Source organism: Siphateles boraxobius, unplaced genomic scaffold, assembly GCF_051911475.1.
Source record: "Siphateles boraxobius isolate OS27281-9 unplaced genomic scaffold, OSU_SipBor_1 1, whole genome shotgun sequence".
Lineage (NCBI taxonomy): Eukaryota > Metazoa > Chordata > Actinopteri > Cypriniformes > Leuciscidae > Siphateles > Siphateles boraxobius.
The window spans coordinates 19,140,906-19,160,493 of NW_027508699.1; the positions used below are offsets into that span (position 1 = coordinate 19,140,906).

Consider the following 19,588-nt stretch of genomic DNA (forward strand, 5'->3'; position numbering starts at 1 on the left):
ACTGCTTTGTAAGTATTTTATTTTCTATAATATACAGTTTTTGAAACAAACATAAATATTTAACATTAACACTTAATTGCAACAGTACAAAAAACTTTCTCTTAAACAAAGCACCACAATAAAACCATTTTTTTACACACATAAAAAGGATCAATAAATCTAATATATATGTATTTTAAATAGAAATATGGAAATAAAAATGACATCAAAAATATTGTTACAAAAAGAATGGGCAGTTTGGTTAATGCTTTTCTGTGTTGGGATGGCCGAAAGTTACAAACACTTTTCTGTCTTTGCTTTTACACAAAGAATTTGAGGAGAAGGTCTGGCCAGAACTTGGCAAAACAGATGAAGTCCCTGGATTGGTAACTGCATCAAATGAGGAAGATAATTCTGTCTCTGACTGCCTGGTTACAAATGTAGATCTTTTGGAGGAAAAGTAAGTATTCCCAAAGCAGTCTATCTCTTCATATTTCTCACTGACAGTTTTAGTGCCAATGATTCCACTTGCAACCTCAGGAACTCGCTGTACTTCAAGAACGCTGACATTCCTTTTAGGACTTGGAGGGCAACAAACGTGGCTGACCGAGATTTTCTCAGGGGAGGACTGTGTGATGGAGCTAACTGCATTAGGTTGGTAATTTGCTTTTGGTTTGTTTGAGAGAGGCTGTGGTGATGGTGACTCCACGGGTTTTCTTGTAGCAGAATGAATGGAAATAAATGAAGGAGAGGAGGGGATGTTTGAGCATGTTTTTCCCATTTGAACTTGATGTACATGTGGTGCTTCTTTGGGCAGATCCCTGTTATCACTGCTCTGTGCCTGCTTAGGTTGCACAGGTTTTGCTTTGCTGGACACAATGCTAATTTTCCTAATGTTTTTTGTACTTGGAGAGACATTATCAACATTTAAGGATTCACTAAACAGACCTGACAACCCTGCAATGTCTGCCTCTGACTTTAAATTTGAGACAGAGTACAGAGCTTTTTTTATTGCCTCCTCTATGTCCAAGAGTTTAGCTAATGTCTGTTCTTTCAAATTGATGATGTCCATGCTTGCTTTCTCTAGGTCCTCAAATGCGGCCTCAACGGAGGATATGCTCTCTACATCATCTTTTAAGCCTTCCGTCTCTGTGCCAGCTCTAAGAAAATTTCTGCATTTCATATTTTTTATTGGATTAGTAATCCAAGCAGGCACATTCTCAAACAAAGCCTTTAGAGATTTAACATCCACCTCACAGGTCTCTCCCTCTATTTCTTGAACTTTTGACAAAATTATCTTAAGCTCTTCTCGTCTCATAAGGTTTTCAAATATCTCCATGGCCGCTTTTACGTTGCCCCTCATGATCTCGTCTTTGTGGACAGAGAGCCTCTGGTGGCGCTCATCTTCTGTCTCTCTACTGGCTTTCTTTTCTCTCAAAACAACTTTGTTCTCAGAATCACTGTGCTCTTTAATGGTTTGATCGTACTTTGAAGGAACTTTATGTTTTTCAGGTGTTGAAGGGGTGTCTTTGCAGGCGAAGTGTAACTCAACTTTATTTGTGTTCTCTTTGAAAGTTTTAGCCTGTTCCTGTATGGTTTTGTTTTGCACAACTTTAATTTTGTTTGAGAAAGTTGGGGTTGTTTCCATAGTTGTTTTCTTTTCCCCAAAATTATGAAGTGCAATCTTAAACCCATTGTTGAGTTCATTATTGTCCTTTGAATAACTCTGCATACACATCCTGATCTCTTCTGCTGCATTTATTCTCTGAATCACATTTTTCTCCATTCCTATTCTATTAGAAGCAAAGGAATCTTCATCATGAGTTTCGCTGACTGATGGAGTGTCCATATTTTGCATGTGGGAATTTTGGACCCATTGCTCAGTATACTGCATCTTCTGAAAACCCACAGGATCTGTGAAGTTTTTCCTTTGAACTGGTTCATGAATGTTGCATTGCCTGTCATTAACTTTGTTTGAAGTTTCTGTGGTTTCTTTTTTATGCAAAAACGTTTTCTTGCTGGCAATCACTTTGGGTGGGATTGTTGGAGTCTGCTTATTAATTAGACAATCAGGTGAGCTTGGACAAATTTGTGTTTTGTCTGCAATGTGTTCGGAGCTGGTGGTGATGTGCAATGGCTTTGGTGGAATAACTGGCTTTTGATTTTTAACCTGATGGCCAGTTTTTGGAGGGATGGGTGGTGGATTATCATCTTTTTCTGCAAAAGCGCAAGAGAGCTTTGAATTGTCCATGCTGCAGTTAACAGATTCTGAATTCAGTGCCGAGATGATCAGATGCTCACTTCCGGTCACTGAAACCGAAGAAGACAATTGAGTGTCAGATGAAGGCAAATTATCAAAACTCTGCTTGTATTTAGTCCCTGAGTCATTTGTCATCTTGATTTGTGTCTGTCCAGATTGTCTATATAACATTGCTGCCTTGTAATCTCCTCTAGAAATATTTATGCTAGATCTCTCGAGAGACTGGAGTGTCTCTTGCATATTACCTCCAACAACTTGCTCTCTGTCTACATTTCTCTGCTCTACTGCAGCACTTCTTAAAGACTGTATTGCAGCCTTCACATCACCTTTAACAATATCTGGCTCTAACTCTGAAACCTGAAGAGTGTTATCTAGCACTGTTGAGTCATTTCCTATACTTATATCTATTACATTTTTTCTCCCTACCACTTCATTCTGACAACACGCTATTTCGGTGGATCCCTGATCATTTTCTATGTCACTAACCTTTCGAAATGTTGTTGTAATCCGCTGGTTACTCGAGGATGTTGTAGACTGCTCCACTGTTGCGTTGCTTTGAGAGTGAGATGATTCATTTAGATTACAAAGCTTTCCAGGAGTGACATGTTCTCGTTCTACTCTCATGCTTTGGTTCTTTGCTCTCTCCAGGGACCTTTTGGCAGCCTTAATATCCCCTGAAATGATTTCCTCCTTAATTAATTTCCTTTCATTTTCTTCTGAGCACATCTCTTCTACCTCTATATTCAGATCATAAATGGTGCCTGGTTTGATGACCTCACGCTCCATGTGCAAGCTTTGTTGTTTTGCCCGCTCCAAGGATTCAAGCGTTGCCTTAATGTCCCCAGAAACAATTTCCTCTTTCTGGATCATGGCTGGCTGCTTGACTGCCTCATCAAGTTGCTGCATGGCCGACAAAATATCACCTCTGATGATCTCCTCCCTTGACTGGGAGTTTCCAACATCCAGGTCTGTGCAGACCTCAGTGAAAACCTTTTTTACGTTCTTAACATCTCCTGGTACAACATCCAAGATTGTCCTTTCAGTTTGGTCTCTTTGTTGATTTAGGTGTCGCTTTGCTTCCTTTACATCACCTTGAACAATTTCAATTTGGTCTATACAGGAGGTTGCTGGGTCCTCCTCAGAAAGATCTCGCTGTAGACTCTTAAGGTCGCCCTTTTCAATGCAGCTTCGATACAGACCAACATTCCCCCTTTCATTTTCTTCTAGTCTGCAAGATGATTTGGTCTGCTGGCTATGGACCGTGGCTAGGAGGTTGCCAATAGTGGACTTGACATCTCCTCGTGCAATGTCATGTGACTCAGTCAGGCTGCTTTGACAGTGGAGGGAATACACGGTCATCTCTGGCTGCCCACCTTCCGTTTCTTGCATCACCAAGCCTGTCTTGATTGTTTTTTGTTGAACCAGCAAGCTCTCAATAATTTTAACTGCTTCTTGGGTCTTACAGTCTGCCTCAGGGTTAGTTGCACATCCAGGCTGTTGAAATGGGATTTCAAGCACTGTGCTGTGCATCTTGCCTTGTTCATCCTCTTTAAGTAGAACAACTGTAGGTTTCAGGTTTGGTTTGAACAGTAACTGCAACATTATGTTCCTGATGTTTCCCTCAACAACTTCCTCCTTTTGAACTTTGGTCTCTTCATTGTTCACAATTTGATATTTTGCCATGTTTACGTACTTATAATCATTTGCCTGGATGATGATTCCACTTGAATGAATGAATGAATAATGGCAAAGGCGATAGAGTGTGTCTGTTACACTCTCTACAGTGATTTTGTCCAGCGGTGTGGTCTCGAATAACCATGTTGTGCTTTTGACATCTGCCTTGGGGATTTCTTCCTTTGATGAAACAAACTCTTCCTTTGATGAATCAGTTGATTCATCGATCTTTATTTTATCCAAGGGCTGTGATTCAAATAACCAAGTGCAGCGTTTCACATCTCCCTTTGCATTATCTTCTCGATGTACAGTTGTCAAGGCATTCTGCTCATCTGGCTCACCTTTAAGAGTATCAAAAGGTTGGTTCTCAAACAGCCAGGTTGAGGTACGTACATCACCTTGTTGAACGTCTGTAACGCTCACCATTCGCACATACTTTCTTTGGGCAGCTTGCTCAGACTCAAAAAGTTGCTTGCTTTGTTGCACACTGTTCCCATTGCTTATATCTTCAACAACCCTCACTGAGCGCCCTTCTCGTCCTTCAAAGGAGTCAAGAGGCTGAGTCTCAAACTTCCAGCGTGCTGATTTCACATCCCCCTTGGACACATCCTCCTGTGTAACTGCGCGGATGACGTAGATTTCTTTGTCTGCTTGAATGGCATCCAGTGGCTTGGTTTCAAACATCCATCTCGCACCCCTGACATCTCCTCTCATCACTTCCTCTTTCTTTACAGTGGTAACTTCATGAAACTGTCCGTCCTTGTCTCTTATAGCATATAACGGCTGTGATTCAAAAAGCATTGTGCTGGATTTCACATTACCACTACTGTTCATGGGCTTTTCAACGCTCATTGACTGGTGTTCGAGTAGTTCGTCTTTATCCTGGATTTTGTCCAGAGAGAAAGTTTCGAAAATAAACTTCTTGCTTCCAACATCACCACCCTCAACATCACTGACACTGTGAGTTATTCTGTCCTCTTTCTCATTAATGTTGCTTATAGGCTGATTCTCAAACAGCCAAGTGCATTTGTGGACAGATCCTGACTGAATTTCATTTTTCTTCTCCTCAGACACTTTGAAGTGTGAATCTATTTCATGAAGTGACTTGGATTCAAAGATTTCCTTGACACGTGAGACATCTCCAGACTGGACATCCACCTGACTGACATATCTTACATTTTGGCCAGAATCTGTTTGCTGTGTTATTCTGTCCAAAGTCTCTGTTTCAAACAGGTGTTTCACTGTCTTCACATTCACATCACTTTTTATGTCTTCCTGCACAGTACTGCACAATTTCAAACTGAAGTCCTCCATGTCTTTAATGTTATCCAATGGCTGTGTTTCAAAAAGCCAAGTGTGTGACTTCACATCAGCTTTTGGTACTGGTTCTACATCCTGGTTCTTTTCTGATTTCTCATACAAAATGTCCATTGGTTGTGTCTCAAACAGCCATTTGCACGTCTTCACATTACCATTTTGAAATTCTTCTGTTGGTACTGTTGAGTTTGCTTCTTTCTCACTCTTTAAATTTATGCAATCCAAAGGTTGTGTTTCAAACATCCATTTAGTTGTCCTCATGTCACCTGTCATGTCCTCTTGCCTTGTAATGCCCTTGATGAGCTCTACTTGTCCACTACATTCTTCAAATTTGTCTAAGGGTCTTGTCTCAAACATCCATTTGTAATTCTGTACATTTCCTTTTATGCATTCTTCTCTACTGACAGTCGTAACCTCATGGACATTTCCAGCACAGTCTTCAATTGCATACAATGGTGTGGTTTCAAACAGTGAACGGTTGCCTTTGACATCCCCGGCTGCAATGTTGTGGATTTGACTCTGTGCTTTCACAGAGATATGACTAAGAGGTAATGTTTCAAAAAGGTCCTTGAAAGTTTTCACATCTCCTTTCTCATCATTTTGAACTTTGTTTCCACTATCACTTGTTGTTTTACCAACACTGAATTTCTCAAACTGCAACTTTTTGTCTTTAACTTCTCCTTTTTCATCACTTGACACCATGACTTTCTGGAGATGTCCTACCTCATAGCTGTCTTTTAGAGTGTCCAGTGGCTGAGTTTCAAAAAGCCATAGGGTGGATCCTACATTTCCTCCAACAATTGCCTCCTTCTCTGAAACTTCACCCACATACTCTCCTTTAAGAGATGACAGAGGCTGCTTTAGTTTATGAACACCTGCTTCTCCAGAGATGTCCTCCACTGTTCCTTTGAAATTTTGTTCTTCCACAAGACCTTCATGAATTGCATCAAGTGGCTGCGTCTCGAACATCCATTTCTTCTGATCAACACCACCTTTCTGGGCTTCCTCAAGTGAGATCCCCCGAATTATCTGCACACCAGCTCCTTTATTAATGTGGTCTAAGGGTTGAGTTTCAAAAAGCCAACGTGCTGTTTTAAAGTCACTGCTTTGAATTTCTTCTCTACAGATTGATTTGATTTCATGGATTTTGCCACTGCTATCCCTAAGCGCACAACAGGGATCAGCTTGAAAGAGTTTGATGGTTTTTTTTACATCTCCTTTATTCTCATGGAGTTCTGATTTGAGCATTAGGAAGTGTTGGTCTTCAACAGAGCAACAGCGGCCTAAAGTGTCCAATGGTTTGGATTCAAACAGGAGACGTGCACCTCTCACGTCTCCCTTCTGAACGGGTTCCTTCAGTATGACCTCCACTATTTCCTCATCCTCCATCTTTGATTTACTGATTGAGTCTAGAGGCTGTGTCTCAAACAACCAGGTGGCTGTGCGAACATCTCCTTTGACTACACCTGGTCTCTCGTCAGCTGTTGTGTATTGACCATCAACCACTGAATGCTCAAACAGTGAGGATTTGCTCCTCACATCCCCACCTTGAGGATTTTCTTCATCAAGTAATTTTTTTGTTTCATGTGGGTCACCAATATTGTCAAGAGTCCAGTTCTCAAATATCCAGCGCATGGACTGGACTTCCCCCTGATATGCCGGATCTACTGATTGGGGATTAATAGCATCTATTAATTCATCATCTACAACATCATCAAGATTCATCTTCAATTCAGGATGAATGTGTTTAAAAATACGCTTCAGTTCGTTTTTTTGCCGTTGCTGGTAGAATTCTGAGAAGGTTTCTTTTGGAGGCGGTACGGGGAGTAAATTTTGGCTTCGATCCTTTTGAAGTGACTCCAGAACCTGAGGTCTTGGTAGAGGAGGAGGAGGGGGAGGGAAATCATCATCTCCACTGGCTGCATCGGTCACTTTTATCTGTTTGGCTACTTCTGCCATCTTGGATGCAAAGAAGAAGTATGAAGGCTCAAGTTACTTTACAATGCAATTAAATAAATTGTCATAATAGTAAACTCTTAATTAGAAACATAGTTAAAAAAAAAGTTAGTATTTTTAAGCTTAAAAGCCATACTTTACCTTTTTCTGTGTTTAGTAGGGAATAGTTCACTGCACACCTATTCATGTGAGGTTTGACTTCATTCATGGTTTTCAGCCTTGTTAGTACAAAATGAATGCTCCATAACAAATGAAGTTTCACATTTCCAAACATTTTGGGAGAAAAACTTGAGAGAATAGTAACAAGAATATTTCTAGAGTATTATTCATCAAAATCCTAATGCTAACTACATGCAATAATATCATAACATTTTTTTGGATTTTTATGTTGATCTAAATATGAGGGATTTTCAAAAACACTACAAATTGTCAATATGGTTATGGGATTTTACCTCCTATGTTAAGAATATATGGTTACGGGATTTTACCTTCACTGTATCACAAACCCTGTCGTTAACAAGATTACATCTTTACCACATACTTACCATGTTTGTGAATCTGATTTAATTATGGATATTTTAATAATGTTAAAGAATTACTCTGTTTGTTTGGAAACATGGTAATAAAGCACTTTTTTTATATATACTAAGACTGTCACAAAGAGTATCTTTATTATATTTGTTTCTAAATTAGTCACACAGCACCTATTAGCATTAGTCATTAGTCACACAGCAGACTTAGAAAGTCAGCACAAACTGTTGTTCATACCTTGCTTTGTTTTTTCTTCTTTCCGCTTGAGATCAGGTGTTCTTGGACCACACTGTCCTGAGAAAAAAGCATGATTAATTATTCCTACTCATTTTTCATAGAAAACTTAAGATTTGACTGAGGAAAACACTGGCCACCAGAAAACATACTGTACTGTACTGTAAAATGTGTGTAGACCAGACTTTACAGCATTGTGTGCATGCGAGTGATTCAGTCTGAGAACTTGACCTTACAGATGCCTGTGTGCTGTGAGTGATATGATAGATGCAATGAGCACTCACTTGCTGTTCGATGAATCCTGAGGAGTCTGCAGCTGCTACCTTTGAGAGGTAAAGGGCAGATCTATCTTTCACGCTCTGGATAGGAGAGGAGGTGTACTTCTGTTTGGGCTCTTGATAGGAGGCTGATTGTCTCTGGTCTTTTTTTAAATGTCTCCTCTCATCTAATTCACACAAGACACACATATAGTTACACAAAACTACAATCAGAAATGATTTATAAACTAAAAATAGCAGTGGCTCACTTATTGCATATGCAACTTGTTGGAGTTGTTTAAATAAATGTGTTTCATTAATTGTTGGTTTTTTGATTTATGGTTTATCATCTTTTGCTTTTGAAATGTTTGCCTTTTTTAGTAGATGACTTTTGTTTTAGTATTCCCTGGTGAATGGAAATTTTGGAAACATTTGCTTTATTTTTTCATTATTTATTTATTAGCATGCATTATATATTAACTCCATTTTGTAGATTATTTTAAATTTTGACTGTGTGTTAAACATTTTAATTACAGCTGTTTGTGAGGTCTGTATGCAAACTAAATGCGACAGGAACTAGAAGCAAAAATATCTGTGGCATGTTACTAAAGCATTTTTTTGTAATAATTTTGTGATCATAAGCATAAAATGTTGAATACTAATCCAGAAGTAGGCTAGAAATAAGACAAGACTGACCTGACCCAGTTCCTTGGCCATCTAATGGCTCTGATAGTGGTGTGTATAAATAGACTGGAGCTGGTGTTGGTATGCTTTTATCTGTGGGTTATTATTATACCTCAAGGACCTATGGAAACTATTCAGCTCCACACATAGTAGGCTATATGTTTGTGTAAGACTGCCTAATTGCAAGAAAAATTATGTTGTTTACTGCATTTTTAAAAATTACACTTGTTATGCTACAATAGTTGTCTGTTCTCAGATTTACTATTACAATTTGATTGTATTTCTTAGCATGTCTAAACTAACTAAACAAAAACAATGGCCTGCATGCCATTGTGAAATGTCAAAACCACGGTGTCAGCTGAATTGTGACACTTTTTAAGGTTTCTCATTCTCAGGGGACAAAACACTGTCACAAAGCTTCCCTGATTCACGATTCTATCTTAGCTTTTTTACATTGGGAATTGTATTTTGCTAGCATGGTTTTAAAATGGTCATCAAATAATAGTACTGTAAATCAAGAAAGCAAATGATCAGATTCAGAATATGAAAGAAAATGGTTATTTAGCTAATACCTAAAGTGTGTTAGTTAGTTCATTCTTAGCAAACAATAAAAACCTGTTGGCTTGATGTGAACAGAGAAGTCCTATTGTTTCTGAATGCTGAATTACACTTATTATTCATGATGATATGTGATGTAATTACGGTTTGGAGCAGCAAAAGAAGACTTGGCACATTAGATTATTGTAAAGCTGCAGTATGCATGATCAAAACAAAAGCTTTCCCTCTGAGGTCAGGATCACGAGAGGCAGCACAGGTCTGTCAGCTGTAACTAATGATTATATTCGAGCATACCTCTGTTTTTCACTCTGTAAGCTCTCATGGGACAAAAGGACAGGGCCCATCACTGGCGCCACTCACGAGTCTGGGCTTAAAACGCTTGCATAGCTGGATGAGCACAGAGAATAACAGGGCCATACAATACAGAGGTCTAGCTAGACGTTACTGTTTAGACGAGTGAGTCTAAATATTGTGCTCTCCTATTTGTAGAGAACAGGACTAAAGCATCTTGTCAAATTACTAAGATAACAAATGTTTCATTTTATAAAGCAGCAGCAGCTACACGTAACATTTTTACTAAGGATTTAAATGAGAAGACTGTCCAAACTGCACTGTGTTTGACTTGATCTTTGTGACACTGTCATGTGATAAAAGTGCCTGCTTGCATTTCCTTTAAGCGTAATCTGACATAAAAGGTGTAGTTAAGGAATTGTAATGTATAAATATGGACGTGATCAAAGGCCTCTGTGGAGTTGTAAACAGTGCCCATCTCTGCCTGCTTCCTTGTATAATGATTTCATTTGTGTCAAATGATCTAAACACTGATTTACATCTGTAATACAATTCATTTGGTATCTTAGACATGTATTTCAAAGAACTTTCATTCAGCTGACATCATATCAGCTGAATGAAAGTTTCACAGAGATCATGGAGGGCACAGCTATTAGTGTCCTAGAATGTGAGTGCTTTTGTGCTGCTGACAGCTGTCCAAATTATTGTGATATGCGCTTGGTATTTATTCTTGTCAGCTGCCTTCCATAGCTTCCTGTGAGCGCTCCAAGGTCTTGTTAAAAACACAACTTAAAACCACTGCTTAAAATAGTGCAGGTTCAACCAAGGCATGTTTAGCTGGCACTTCTGTCTGTCACAATATCAGCCACTGCATATTCAACAAGGTGATTTCAGGTGTTGTGTACACTTCCGTTCAAATGTTTAGGGTTGGTAAGATTAAAAAAATAAAAAATAAAATAATACATTTATTCAACAAGGATGAATTATATTGATCAAAAGTGACAGTAAAGACTTTTATATTGTTAGCTAGGAAAAATGTTCTCTCTTTATTTAAATATGATTAAAAATTTGTTAACGATTTTGTAATCATATTGCGTAGTTATGCTTGTTCTTTGTTTATGCATTTCATTTTCATTTATGCACTATTTTTTCATAGTAAAATAACCCCACCCTTTGTTTTTCATATGTAAAATATTTACCTCATATTTTGATTGTTTAATTGAACTTGTAGTGTCATAAAAAATGAATATCTTCTCCGGACATAACTTTTTGTCACTACTGTATAAATTATATTCTTTTTAACTTTCTATTCATCAAATAATTCTGAAAAAAAGTCGAAGCAATAAAAAGTCGAAAAATATGAAGCAGCTCAACTGTTTTCAACATTGATTATAATAATAAATGTTTCATGAGCATCAAATCAGCATATTAGAATGATTTCTGAAGGATCATGTGACACTGAAGACTGAAGTAATAAAGCTGAAAATTCAGCTTTGTATCAAATGAATAAATTACATTATAAAATATATTAAAACAAAAAACAGTTATTTTAAATTGTAATAATATTTCACAATATTACGGATTTACTGTATTTATAATCAAATAAATGAACATGAGACCCCAAACTTTTAAACCTGTGTGTGTGTGTGTGTGTGTGTATGTGTGTGTGTGTAGTTCAAAATGTTACTTTAACAGGCTTGTTGTTAGAACTCAGCTTAAATTGAACAGTATAAATTATGTAACTGTTCTCATTTTCTTTACTCTGGGTTAATTATTATACACTTTAGGTAATTACCATTACATCTGAAGACATGTCGCTCAACATAATTGGATCATTTTGAAATTCACATGCATTACTTTGAGTCGTAGACATGACAATCAATCACTGCTAAAATAAAGGAAAAATTCACTAACCAAATTTATTTAAATGTATGCTATTCTATCCCTTTAATATGCTATGTAATGTTTATACTATAATATTTTAATTTCTACAAATAATTTACAGGCTTCCTGTCCACACTGATGACTGTACTCACAGAGTGAATTGCCGGTTCCAGATAGCCGGTCTTGCTGTCTTTAAAGCCTCAGTCTTGTGTATTTCCGCAGGTGATGACTTGTGTTGGTCTGACTCTGATGCTGTGTGTAGCAGTAGTCCTGTCTCACTCTGTCCCTCTCTAAGGGGTGACAGCTGATTTTTATCACTGCTCACTGCAGAGCGTGATGAGGCCAGCCTGCTATTTTGGAAGCAGCATGGGCGGTATTCCACACGCCTGAGTCAATCAGTGGTTCTGGAAGTGACTGGGGTACAGGGAACCCCCTTGAGCACAATTCCCACATTACCCTACATTTGCTTCCTAATGCCAAAGGATGTTTGAGAAGTACTGAAATAAATTTTAAGTGAATACATTTCTGTGGCTTTTTGGCTGATTGTTCAGAAAGTGTATCTATTTTTAACTTTTTATATTGAAATTCTAAAACCGAACACCGCTAATAAGAACGTCATGCCCAGTGACGTTTGATGAACTTTACAGAGCTTGCTAATACATCTCAAAATAATTAAGGCACTGACTAATGCCATAAATGTACTTGTGAGTGTTAATGCTTATGAATGGTTGAAACAACCTCTGGTAAACTTGCTCTCTGTGTTGTACACTTAACAACACTATAAACAAACGTGGGGTGTATTTTGACACAAAAGATTGTGTAAAGTAGATCTGAAAATTGTTTGGATGCTTAACCAAAGTCCTTATAGGATACATTTTTATATAAATTGGCTTAACCCATACTTGACTGTAGTGTCTGTATGAAGTCAGTTCATCACATTAACATTAATATGTTCTACTAACATTTGCCAAAGTCCAAATATACTTATTTTTGTGAAACGCAGTTGCTTGAGCAACTTTTTCTTTAAAATAAATGTGCATTATCAAAAATAAATTAAGATATGATTTTTATATATTTAAATGTAAATAATTACAATTATAGATTTATATTTCGGTAATAAATATTATATTCATATTTTTTATTTATTAATATGATTTTCGCAATCTAATACAATGACAATCTTACATCGTTAAAAGTGGCAAATTATCTCAAAAAACTTTGAGGCCACTGTATAACCTAAAACCATTGGTGGGCACAGACACTGAAGGGTCTCTCAAAACCCTTTCAAACAACTATAACCCAAAAACACTGAATCAACCCAGTCCAAAGTGTCACTTGTGTCAAGCGTGATGAATGTAAGGTCAGTGTCATAACTGCCATTATAAGCAGTATGTTTTGTCTCTTGAATACACTAAACACATGCTTAGCATTCAATCCTGCTCTCAGCCCTCATTGAAAACTTGTGAAATAGGACTCACTATTTGCGGGCAGGATTTTGTGCTTGTAAGTCGAAACTATTCTGTTAGGATTATCTGAGGAATATTTTTAACACACAGACACAGCCGGCAGATTCCTTCTCTACAGGAACTTCAGATGGCCCCACATGCTTGTGTAGGAAGACTTTAGATGCCAAGGTTTTGTCTCACATAGGGTACAAAGTTCAAATGACCTTTGACCTCATAGTTACTGACTAACATAGCTGACTAACAGTTAAGAAGAATGAAATAACTGGTTATTATGCTCACTCATGTACATGTGTTGGTCAACTCACCATTCAGCCCAGTGGAGGATCGGGTGACATATCCAGGAACCCCAATAACTGTTCTCCTTCTCATTGTCTCAAAAGGGTTTTCTTTCTATCAAGAGAAGCAAGGGCATATTTTAAACTTGTTTTTTTTAAAGAGATTTTTAAGAGATGACAAAATATTTATTATAACATTATTAATAATATTAAGGTATAATTATTTATTGTTTTATTTTATTTAAAAATGTGTAAATTCCTAATGAATGGACTGAAAGTGGAAAATTATTTCATCATTTGAATTGAAAAAATACTGCTCATTTGTTTGATTTATATACCAATATTTTCTTTCTCATTAAATCTTTTTGAGATTTTAAATAAATAATATTAATATTATATTAATAATATTAAGGTATTATTTACTTCAAGGTATTAATTATTATGTATTGTTTGTGTTTTAGTTTATTTAAAAATGTGTGAATTCATATTGAATTGACTCTAAACCGCATTATTTGCAGTATTTATATATTATAATAGTATTATATTAATATTTTGAATTATATTTTATTTTTATATTTTCGGTGTAGTTTTTTTTTTAGTAATTTAGTTTCAGTATGTGCTATTGTCATTTTTATTCGCTTTTTATTTTTTTATATTTTTTATATTACTATTTACCTTTAAATTGCAGAGCACCTACAAGGTACATGGTGCTGGAAAAAAATATGAGTGAAGGGACAAAATATGAGATGGAGGAAAAATTAAATGTCAACACTGCATTCCCCCATGAAACTTTGCATTCCCCTGCAAAACTTTTGTGTTCCGCCGAGAAACTGTGTGTTACCTTGTTTTGCAAATGAACGCAAAGTTTCTTGAGGGAACGCAAAACATTTTTGCGAGAACGCAAAAGCATTGACTTATTATTTTTCCTCCCATCTCATATTTTTTTTCCACCACCATGTCACTTTAGGGTCTCCGTAGCTCCGTACTATAGGGGCTCCGTATACATTGTTTTTATTTCAGTTTTGGATTTGTTTCTACATTTTACTTTACTTTAAATTTGCTTTAACTTAATTTTCTTTAAGTTTTTTCTATAATATTTATATATCATTTTATTGTTGCTTTATTTCAATTAATTAAAATGTTTTAATCGTTTTAGTTTTGGTTAACTATAGTAACCCTGAATCTAAAAAGTCCAAAATGCACCCCAGTTTCCCACAGTTGCCATATGTATATCTCAGTTATCAGCCTTTTTTCCCTTGGAGAAATGAACCCGTGATTTCAATCACAAGTCGGACAAATTTGGGAGACTATGGAAACCTTTGCATTCTTTTCTACAGAAACAGTGACCACCTGTTTCAAGAGGACTATGGGTTTTACTCTACTTTAATTCTTTTCCTTTTTCTGTCATGTTTCTGAATAATCTTTAGGTAGAGATGTACCTTTTTTTATATGTAGTTGTTCATCTCTCAGCGCTTTGGGTTTGTTTGTCTGTTCGTTGATGTTATTTTATGTGTCTGTATTATTTGAAAATCAAAATAAATAATACAAATGTATTATGTATACATAATGTACACATACTGGACAATTTTCTTGCTCATCTCGGTCAAACTGGAGGGTTCATCAATATTTAAAGCAAGGATGAAGACATAATTTAGTGACTACACTGGGTAAAAAGCACATGCTCCTTTCCTGAGTCATGTCTGTCCATGTTGCACAAACACAAATAAAACATGACGTGACTGTTACACACCTGATGAGCCTTGTCTTTTTTGGCATTGGTGACAGTAGTAGCACCAGAATAACCTCTCTCCCTCCCCGGTGAGGTAATGTGACTCACTGGGCTGCTTTTGGCCCGTGGTGTGACGTTGAGACGAGGGCTGCTGGCGTAGTCCTGTCGCAGGGTGTTCTTTGACTCAAACAGGACCCTCAGAGAGTTAGTGCCCACCTGGTCCGGCTGGGGCAACATGTCCATTGAAATACTTCTGGACAAATTGGAATTTACCCCACTGAGGGACTCATATCTCCTCCAGAGACTTTCAACTTTACTCTCTTCATGGTTTGATCTTCTCAGGCTAGATGACTGTGGGATACAGAGATCATCCATGTAAGCAGGATGTCATTGAAAGTATTGCTTAATACAGGATAAATCAAAGAGGTTATACCTTAGACCAGGCCTCTTGTCTGCCAACATCTGTGAGCTCCACACAGCTTTCATACCTAGAGAAAACAGTCAAGTTTCAGCCATAAACTTTACAGAAAAGAGTCGGTACAGTAAAGGCAAATAGATGGAATATGGTAGTACCTTTGAACAAGCTGAGACACAGGTGTCCTTCTGTCCCAACACAGCGACGCTGATGTAGACCATGAACTATGACCTCCAGAAAGGCTCCTGAGGGACTGACTTCTTCTCAAAGTAAAGCTCATCTTAGTGGTGAAAACACATCAGTAAATAAATCAAAGACAAAATATTTTTTCTATCATGTTTTTGTTAAAGTGCCTCATGGTATGCATTTTAAAAGTCACATACAGTAGGTTAAAGGAATAAGGAAGGTTGAAGTTTTTTTTTTAAATGAAATTCATTATTTGATTCAAACATTTGTGATAGATAAATATATCAATACAACACAAACAAATGTAATAATAAACGGTGCAATTCCAAGAGCGTCCTCACACCATCAGTGCTAGGGCCCTAAAAATCTTTTAATACACACACACACACACACACACACACACACACACACACACACACACACACACACACACACACACACACACACAATATATATATATATATAAAATACTTGTTAATCCAGTCTAACACAGCACCAGTAAAACAGTGTGTAAATGACTCTGGTCACCTGATCCACCTGCTCGTCAGCCCCTTTCTCATCTGACTCAGTTAATGTTTATCATTCATATGCTTTGTTAAATTACACATTGAAAGATTTGCTGTATTGTGCAATTTGCACATAATATGCAAAAAGTGGAGAGCTTTCATATAATCGTGCACACATGAATAAAATGTAAGTGAATAGATGAAATGTCAGGGAATATCAATCAGAATCAGTACACATAAACACTACACAGTTACTGCAGTCCATTTAGGACTAAATGGCTATTAGCCTAAATTTGAGTATTAGCCTAAGCATGCATGTATGACACTAAGTAGTCCAAAGTTACCCATAAGAAAAAAAAAACTTTTCAAAACAAATTATCATCTCAATCCATATTTATCTAGAAAGTTACCTTCAGCGATCAGTCTTGCGCTCCTCATTTCCTTCTGTTCTTCAGTGCAGTGTGAACTGGAGCATCACTCACAAGACACTCCTGTCACACAGGCCAAAGTCCCTCATTTACAGCCTGAAAACTGTCTGATCACTAATTTTCCATCCCATCCTTCTAGACAAGGGTTGAATAAAAGGTAAAATAAGGTCTTTAAACAATGCATTTAGAGTATTGATATTATCTATAATTCAGTATAGGGCATTTAAGACAAAATGTTTATAAGCTATAACAAATGCTTCCTTCCAAGTTAACATATTCATCTTCAACTTTGAGGTAATTTCCTCATCAACAAGAGGGTTTCAAGTTATGTTTGTCTGCTAGATGTTAGTCTAGACAAAACGCTCGAGGAATGTAAAGGTTAGCGTCTACTCACTGAGGTCACGTGTGCTGTGATCATCTTGCTATTCATAGACGCTGCATGAACTAATGAATGCCTAACAATGTTTAGCACTTTCTGTCATTCAGTAAAGAGTAGACATAACATTTGGAATTTGAGATCCTAAATTCCAAAAACAGAACAGTACAGCAGAATTGCGACATCATATACGATCATTTGCGACATTATATGCGACATCTTCTATGCAAAAACAGCAATTCAAACTAATGCACGTTTTCTATTAGATATAGTGAACATTATAATGGGGTTCTCTGGCATTGCTAATGAGAAATCTAATGCAACCTCTACTCATATCATTAAAAAGATTATATATGACTAATATTTTCTCCCTTTATGTATCTCCCCAAAAGTCTCTCTGCTTTCCTCACGACTTCTGTCTTGTTCACTTCCATATTACAGGGAACCCATATTCAATGTCGTTTCTTCACCACTAGATGGCCATCTCGTTACCACGAATTTATATTTATTATGTTACTTTAGGTACATGGTGTCATTACACATGTTAATGGATACACGTAGCTGCTTTTACATGTAACGTTAAGTATTGTCCAAGTGTTGTTTCGGTTGAGAGTATTTATGTTGGCTAATAATAATATTGCTTAATATATATAGGCTATATAGCCTAACCTATTTGTTCGTTTCTCTAAAGCATGAACTGACAACATAAATGCATAGTTAAAAAATATAAAATACAAAGCAGTGTAAGCTTGCTTTCCATACCCTGTAGAGTTGCAGATTATAGGACACACCTGGTGCACCACATTGTCATGGCAACACAAGTAAAAGTGCAAACAAAGAGTCTTGAAGAGTTCAGCCTGTCTATTCAGATGGATAGATATACGCCAGTACAACAGATCCATAGCTGTTGCTGCTGAAATGGCCATACACAAAGGCACTGCCATTAGATTTGCATCTTAGATTTGCATTTTGTATTTAAACCTGGATCTAGATCCAACATGTATTTATCAGTCATTTGATTGGTCATGATTTTGATTTGATGAGTGTTTAACTCTCCATTGCCTCAAATCATAGACAAACAATAGCTATGGAAATGTGCTACTCAGTATTACATGCTGAATGAATGTTATGAAATCCAAAGGCACTGTATTGTACTTCTCATAGACTACCACCATGACAGCATAGATCTGTGTAGTAGATGTGTCTTTATTGGACTGAATCAGTGAAGGGTGAGAATTAGGCCAGAGCTTTTTGTGACGACAGCTTTGTAAAGTTTGTCAGAATCTCCTTGTATGTAGGCCACTTCTTGACAGAAAGTGGGCCACAAGTGCTAGTGGCAGCAACCTGAGAGAGAGGCGGAAATGTAGGTTAACTATTACACAACAGACGATTGCCTCAGTGAAGGGGGGAACAGATTGAGATTCACTGATAAAAAAACAGCATATGTTGACACAGTTTTAATACAGGGGAAAACATTAGTTTGTGTCAGATAGTTTGAAATATATGAATGAGTATATAACAGGAAAATGATTCCAATGATGATGATAACTTGAGTTTTTTAAAATTGTTTTAGAAGAGACTTAAATATAAGTATTAAGAAATGAAATGGTGATTAAGTTTATCACAAAATGAAATGCGAAACAACTCAATAATAAAATCAAAATTTTATTTTGAAGGATAAATTGCTAAATAAATCAGAAAGAAAATCGCTAAATAAATGGTGTATTATTGAGCATTAACTAGTTTGATATGCAATGATACACTATTTTTGAGATAATGTACAGTAAGGTATTTTGTGGTATAAAAAATGTAGTCCACTGACTATGAAATATTGACCCTGAAACACACAAGAAATATTATTTTTAGAGATACAATTATTTTAGAATCTTACCTGGACATCATCTTCCGCTAAGACTTCCGGTAAGACAAAAATAGAGCATTAAAAGAATCAGTCCAGCAATGAACACTGCAATAACAGGGATATTAAAGTCGCAATGAAATGGAAGTAGCAACATATCTTTTCTTCCGTATTGTGACGAATAGCCAAGTGTAATGGATTATTGTAATGAAAAAATGTAGGGTGGGGACTTTTTTCTATGCATCGGCTGTTGATTGGATTTTGAGATGTTGGTGTTGCACTCAAAAGTGTAAGCAGATGAATGTAAGCTTGCAGAGATGGGGTTTTGCAAGGTGCTCCTCCTTTCCCACTGGTGTCCTTCACTTATTAACTACATTTCCCACGATGCTTTGTATCATCATTGCACTCAGCTGTTCCTTATCACTGATCATTGCACTCAGCCAATTCCCCATTATCATTGTCGATTCCCTGTGTATATAACCCTGTCTGTTTCAGTATGTGTCACGGAGTCCTTGCATTTATCACTCCACTTCTGATGTCCTGTTTTCCTTGCGTCTTGTTTTGTTTCCTGTGTATGTCGGATTGCCTTTGGATTTTGACCCTTGTTTGGACTTGTTTACGATTTTGGATTAGCCTCAAATAAAACTACTGCCTTTGGATTTGCCTTTTGTTTCCTGAGTGTGGATCGTGACAGAAGGACTCCGTCAAAACCCAGATCCAGCGG

The 19,588-nt window shown here is 37.0% G+C and overlaps 1 protein-coding gene across 4 annotated transcripts; it reads right to left on the reverse strand.

The window, feature by feature from the left end:
* Positions 1-2: 2 nt before the first annotated feature.
* On the reverse strand, positions 3-16,765 carry xirp1 (xin actin binding repeat containing 1). 4 transcript variants are annotated; one of them, XM_077227005.1, is made up of 9 exons: positions 16,613-16,765; positions 15,669-15,790; positions 15,529-15,583; positions 15,117-15,446; positions 13,397-13,481; positions 8,236-8,396; positions 7,955-8,011; positions 2,726-7,189; positions 3-2,289 (listed from the first exon to the last, which is right to left on the reverse strand). In XM_077227005.1, exons 2-9 carry the CDS (start codon positions 15,788-15,790, stop codon positions 2,287-2,289), a joined length of 5,277 nt encoding a protein of 1,758 aa, XP_077083120.1. In that variant the 5' UTR covers positions 16,613-16,765; the 3' UTR covers positions 3-2,286. The 4 variants fall into 4 exon arrangements, with proteins under 4 accessions (XP_077083120.1, XP_077083102.1, XP_077083129.1 ...); XM_077226987.1 differs by having other exon boundaries at positions 3-7,189; positions 16,613-16,722; XM_077227014.1 differs by lacking the exons at positions 13,397-13,481; positions 15,117-15,446; positions 15,529-15,583; positions 15,669-15,790; positions 16,613-16,765 and adding an exon at positions 11,778-12,013.
* Between the last annotated feature and the right edge of the window lie 2,823 nt (positions 16,766-19,588).

What these genes read in the sequence shown, in the direction of transcription:
- xirp1 (XM_077226987.1), bottom strand. Translation starts at nt 15,790, where the DNA reads ATGAGCTTTACTTTGAGAAGAAGTCAGTCCCTCAGGAGCCTTTCTGGA. An exon ending in GTGTCTCAGCTTGTTCAAAG is followed by an intron (nt 15,584 to 15,668) that starts GTACTACCATAT and finishes TGTTTTCTCTAG; the next exon opens with GTATGAAAGCTGTGTGGAGC. An exon ending in GACAAGAGGCCTGGTCTAAG is followed by an intron (nt 15,447 to 15,528) that starts GTATAACCTCTT and finishes TGTATCCCACAG; the next exon opens with TCATCTAGCCTGAGAAGATC.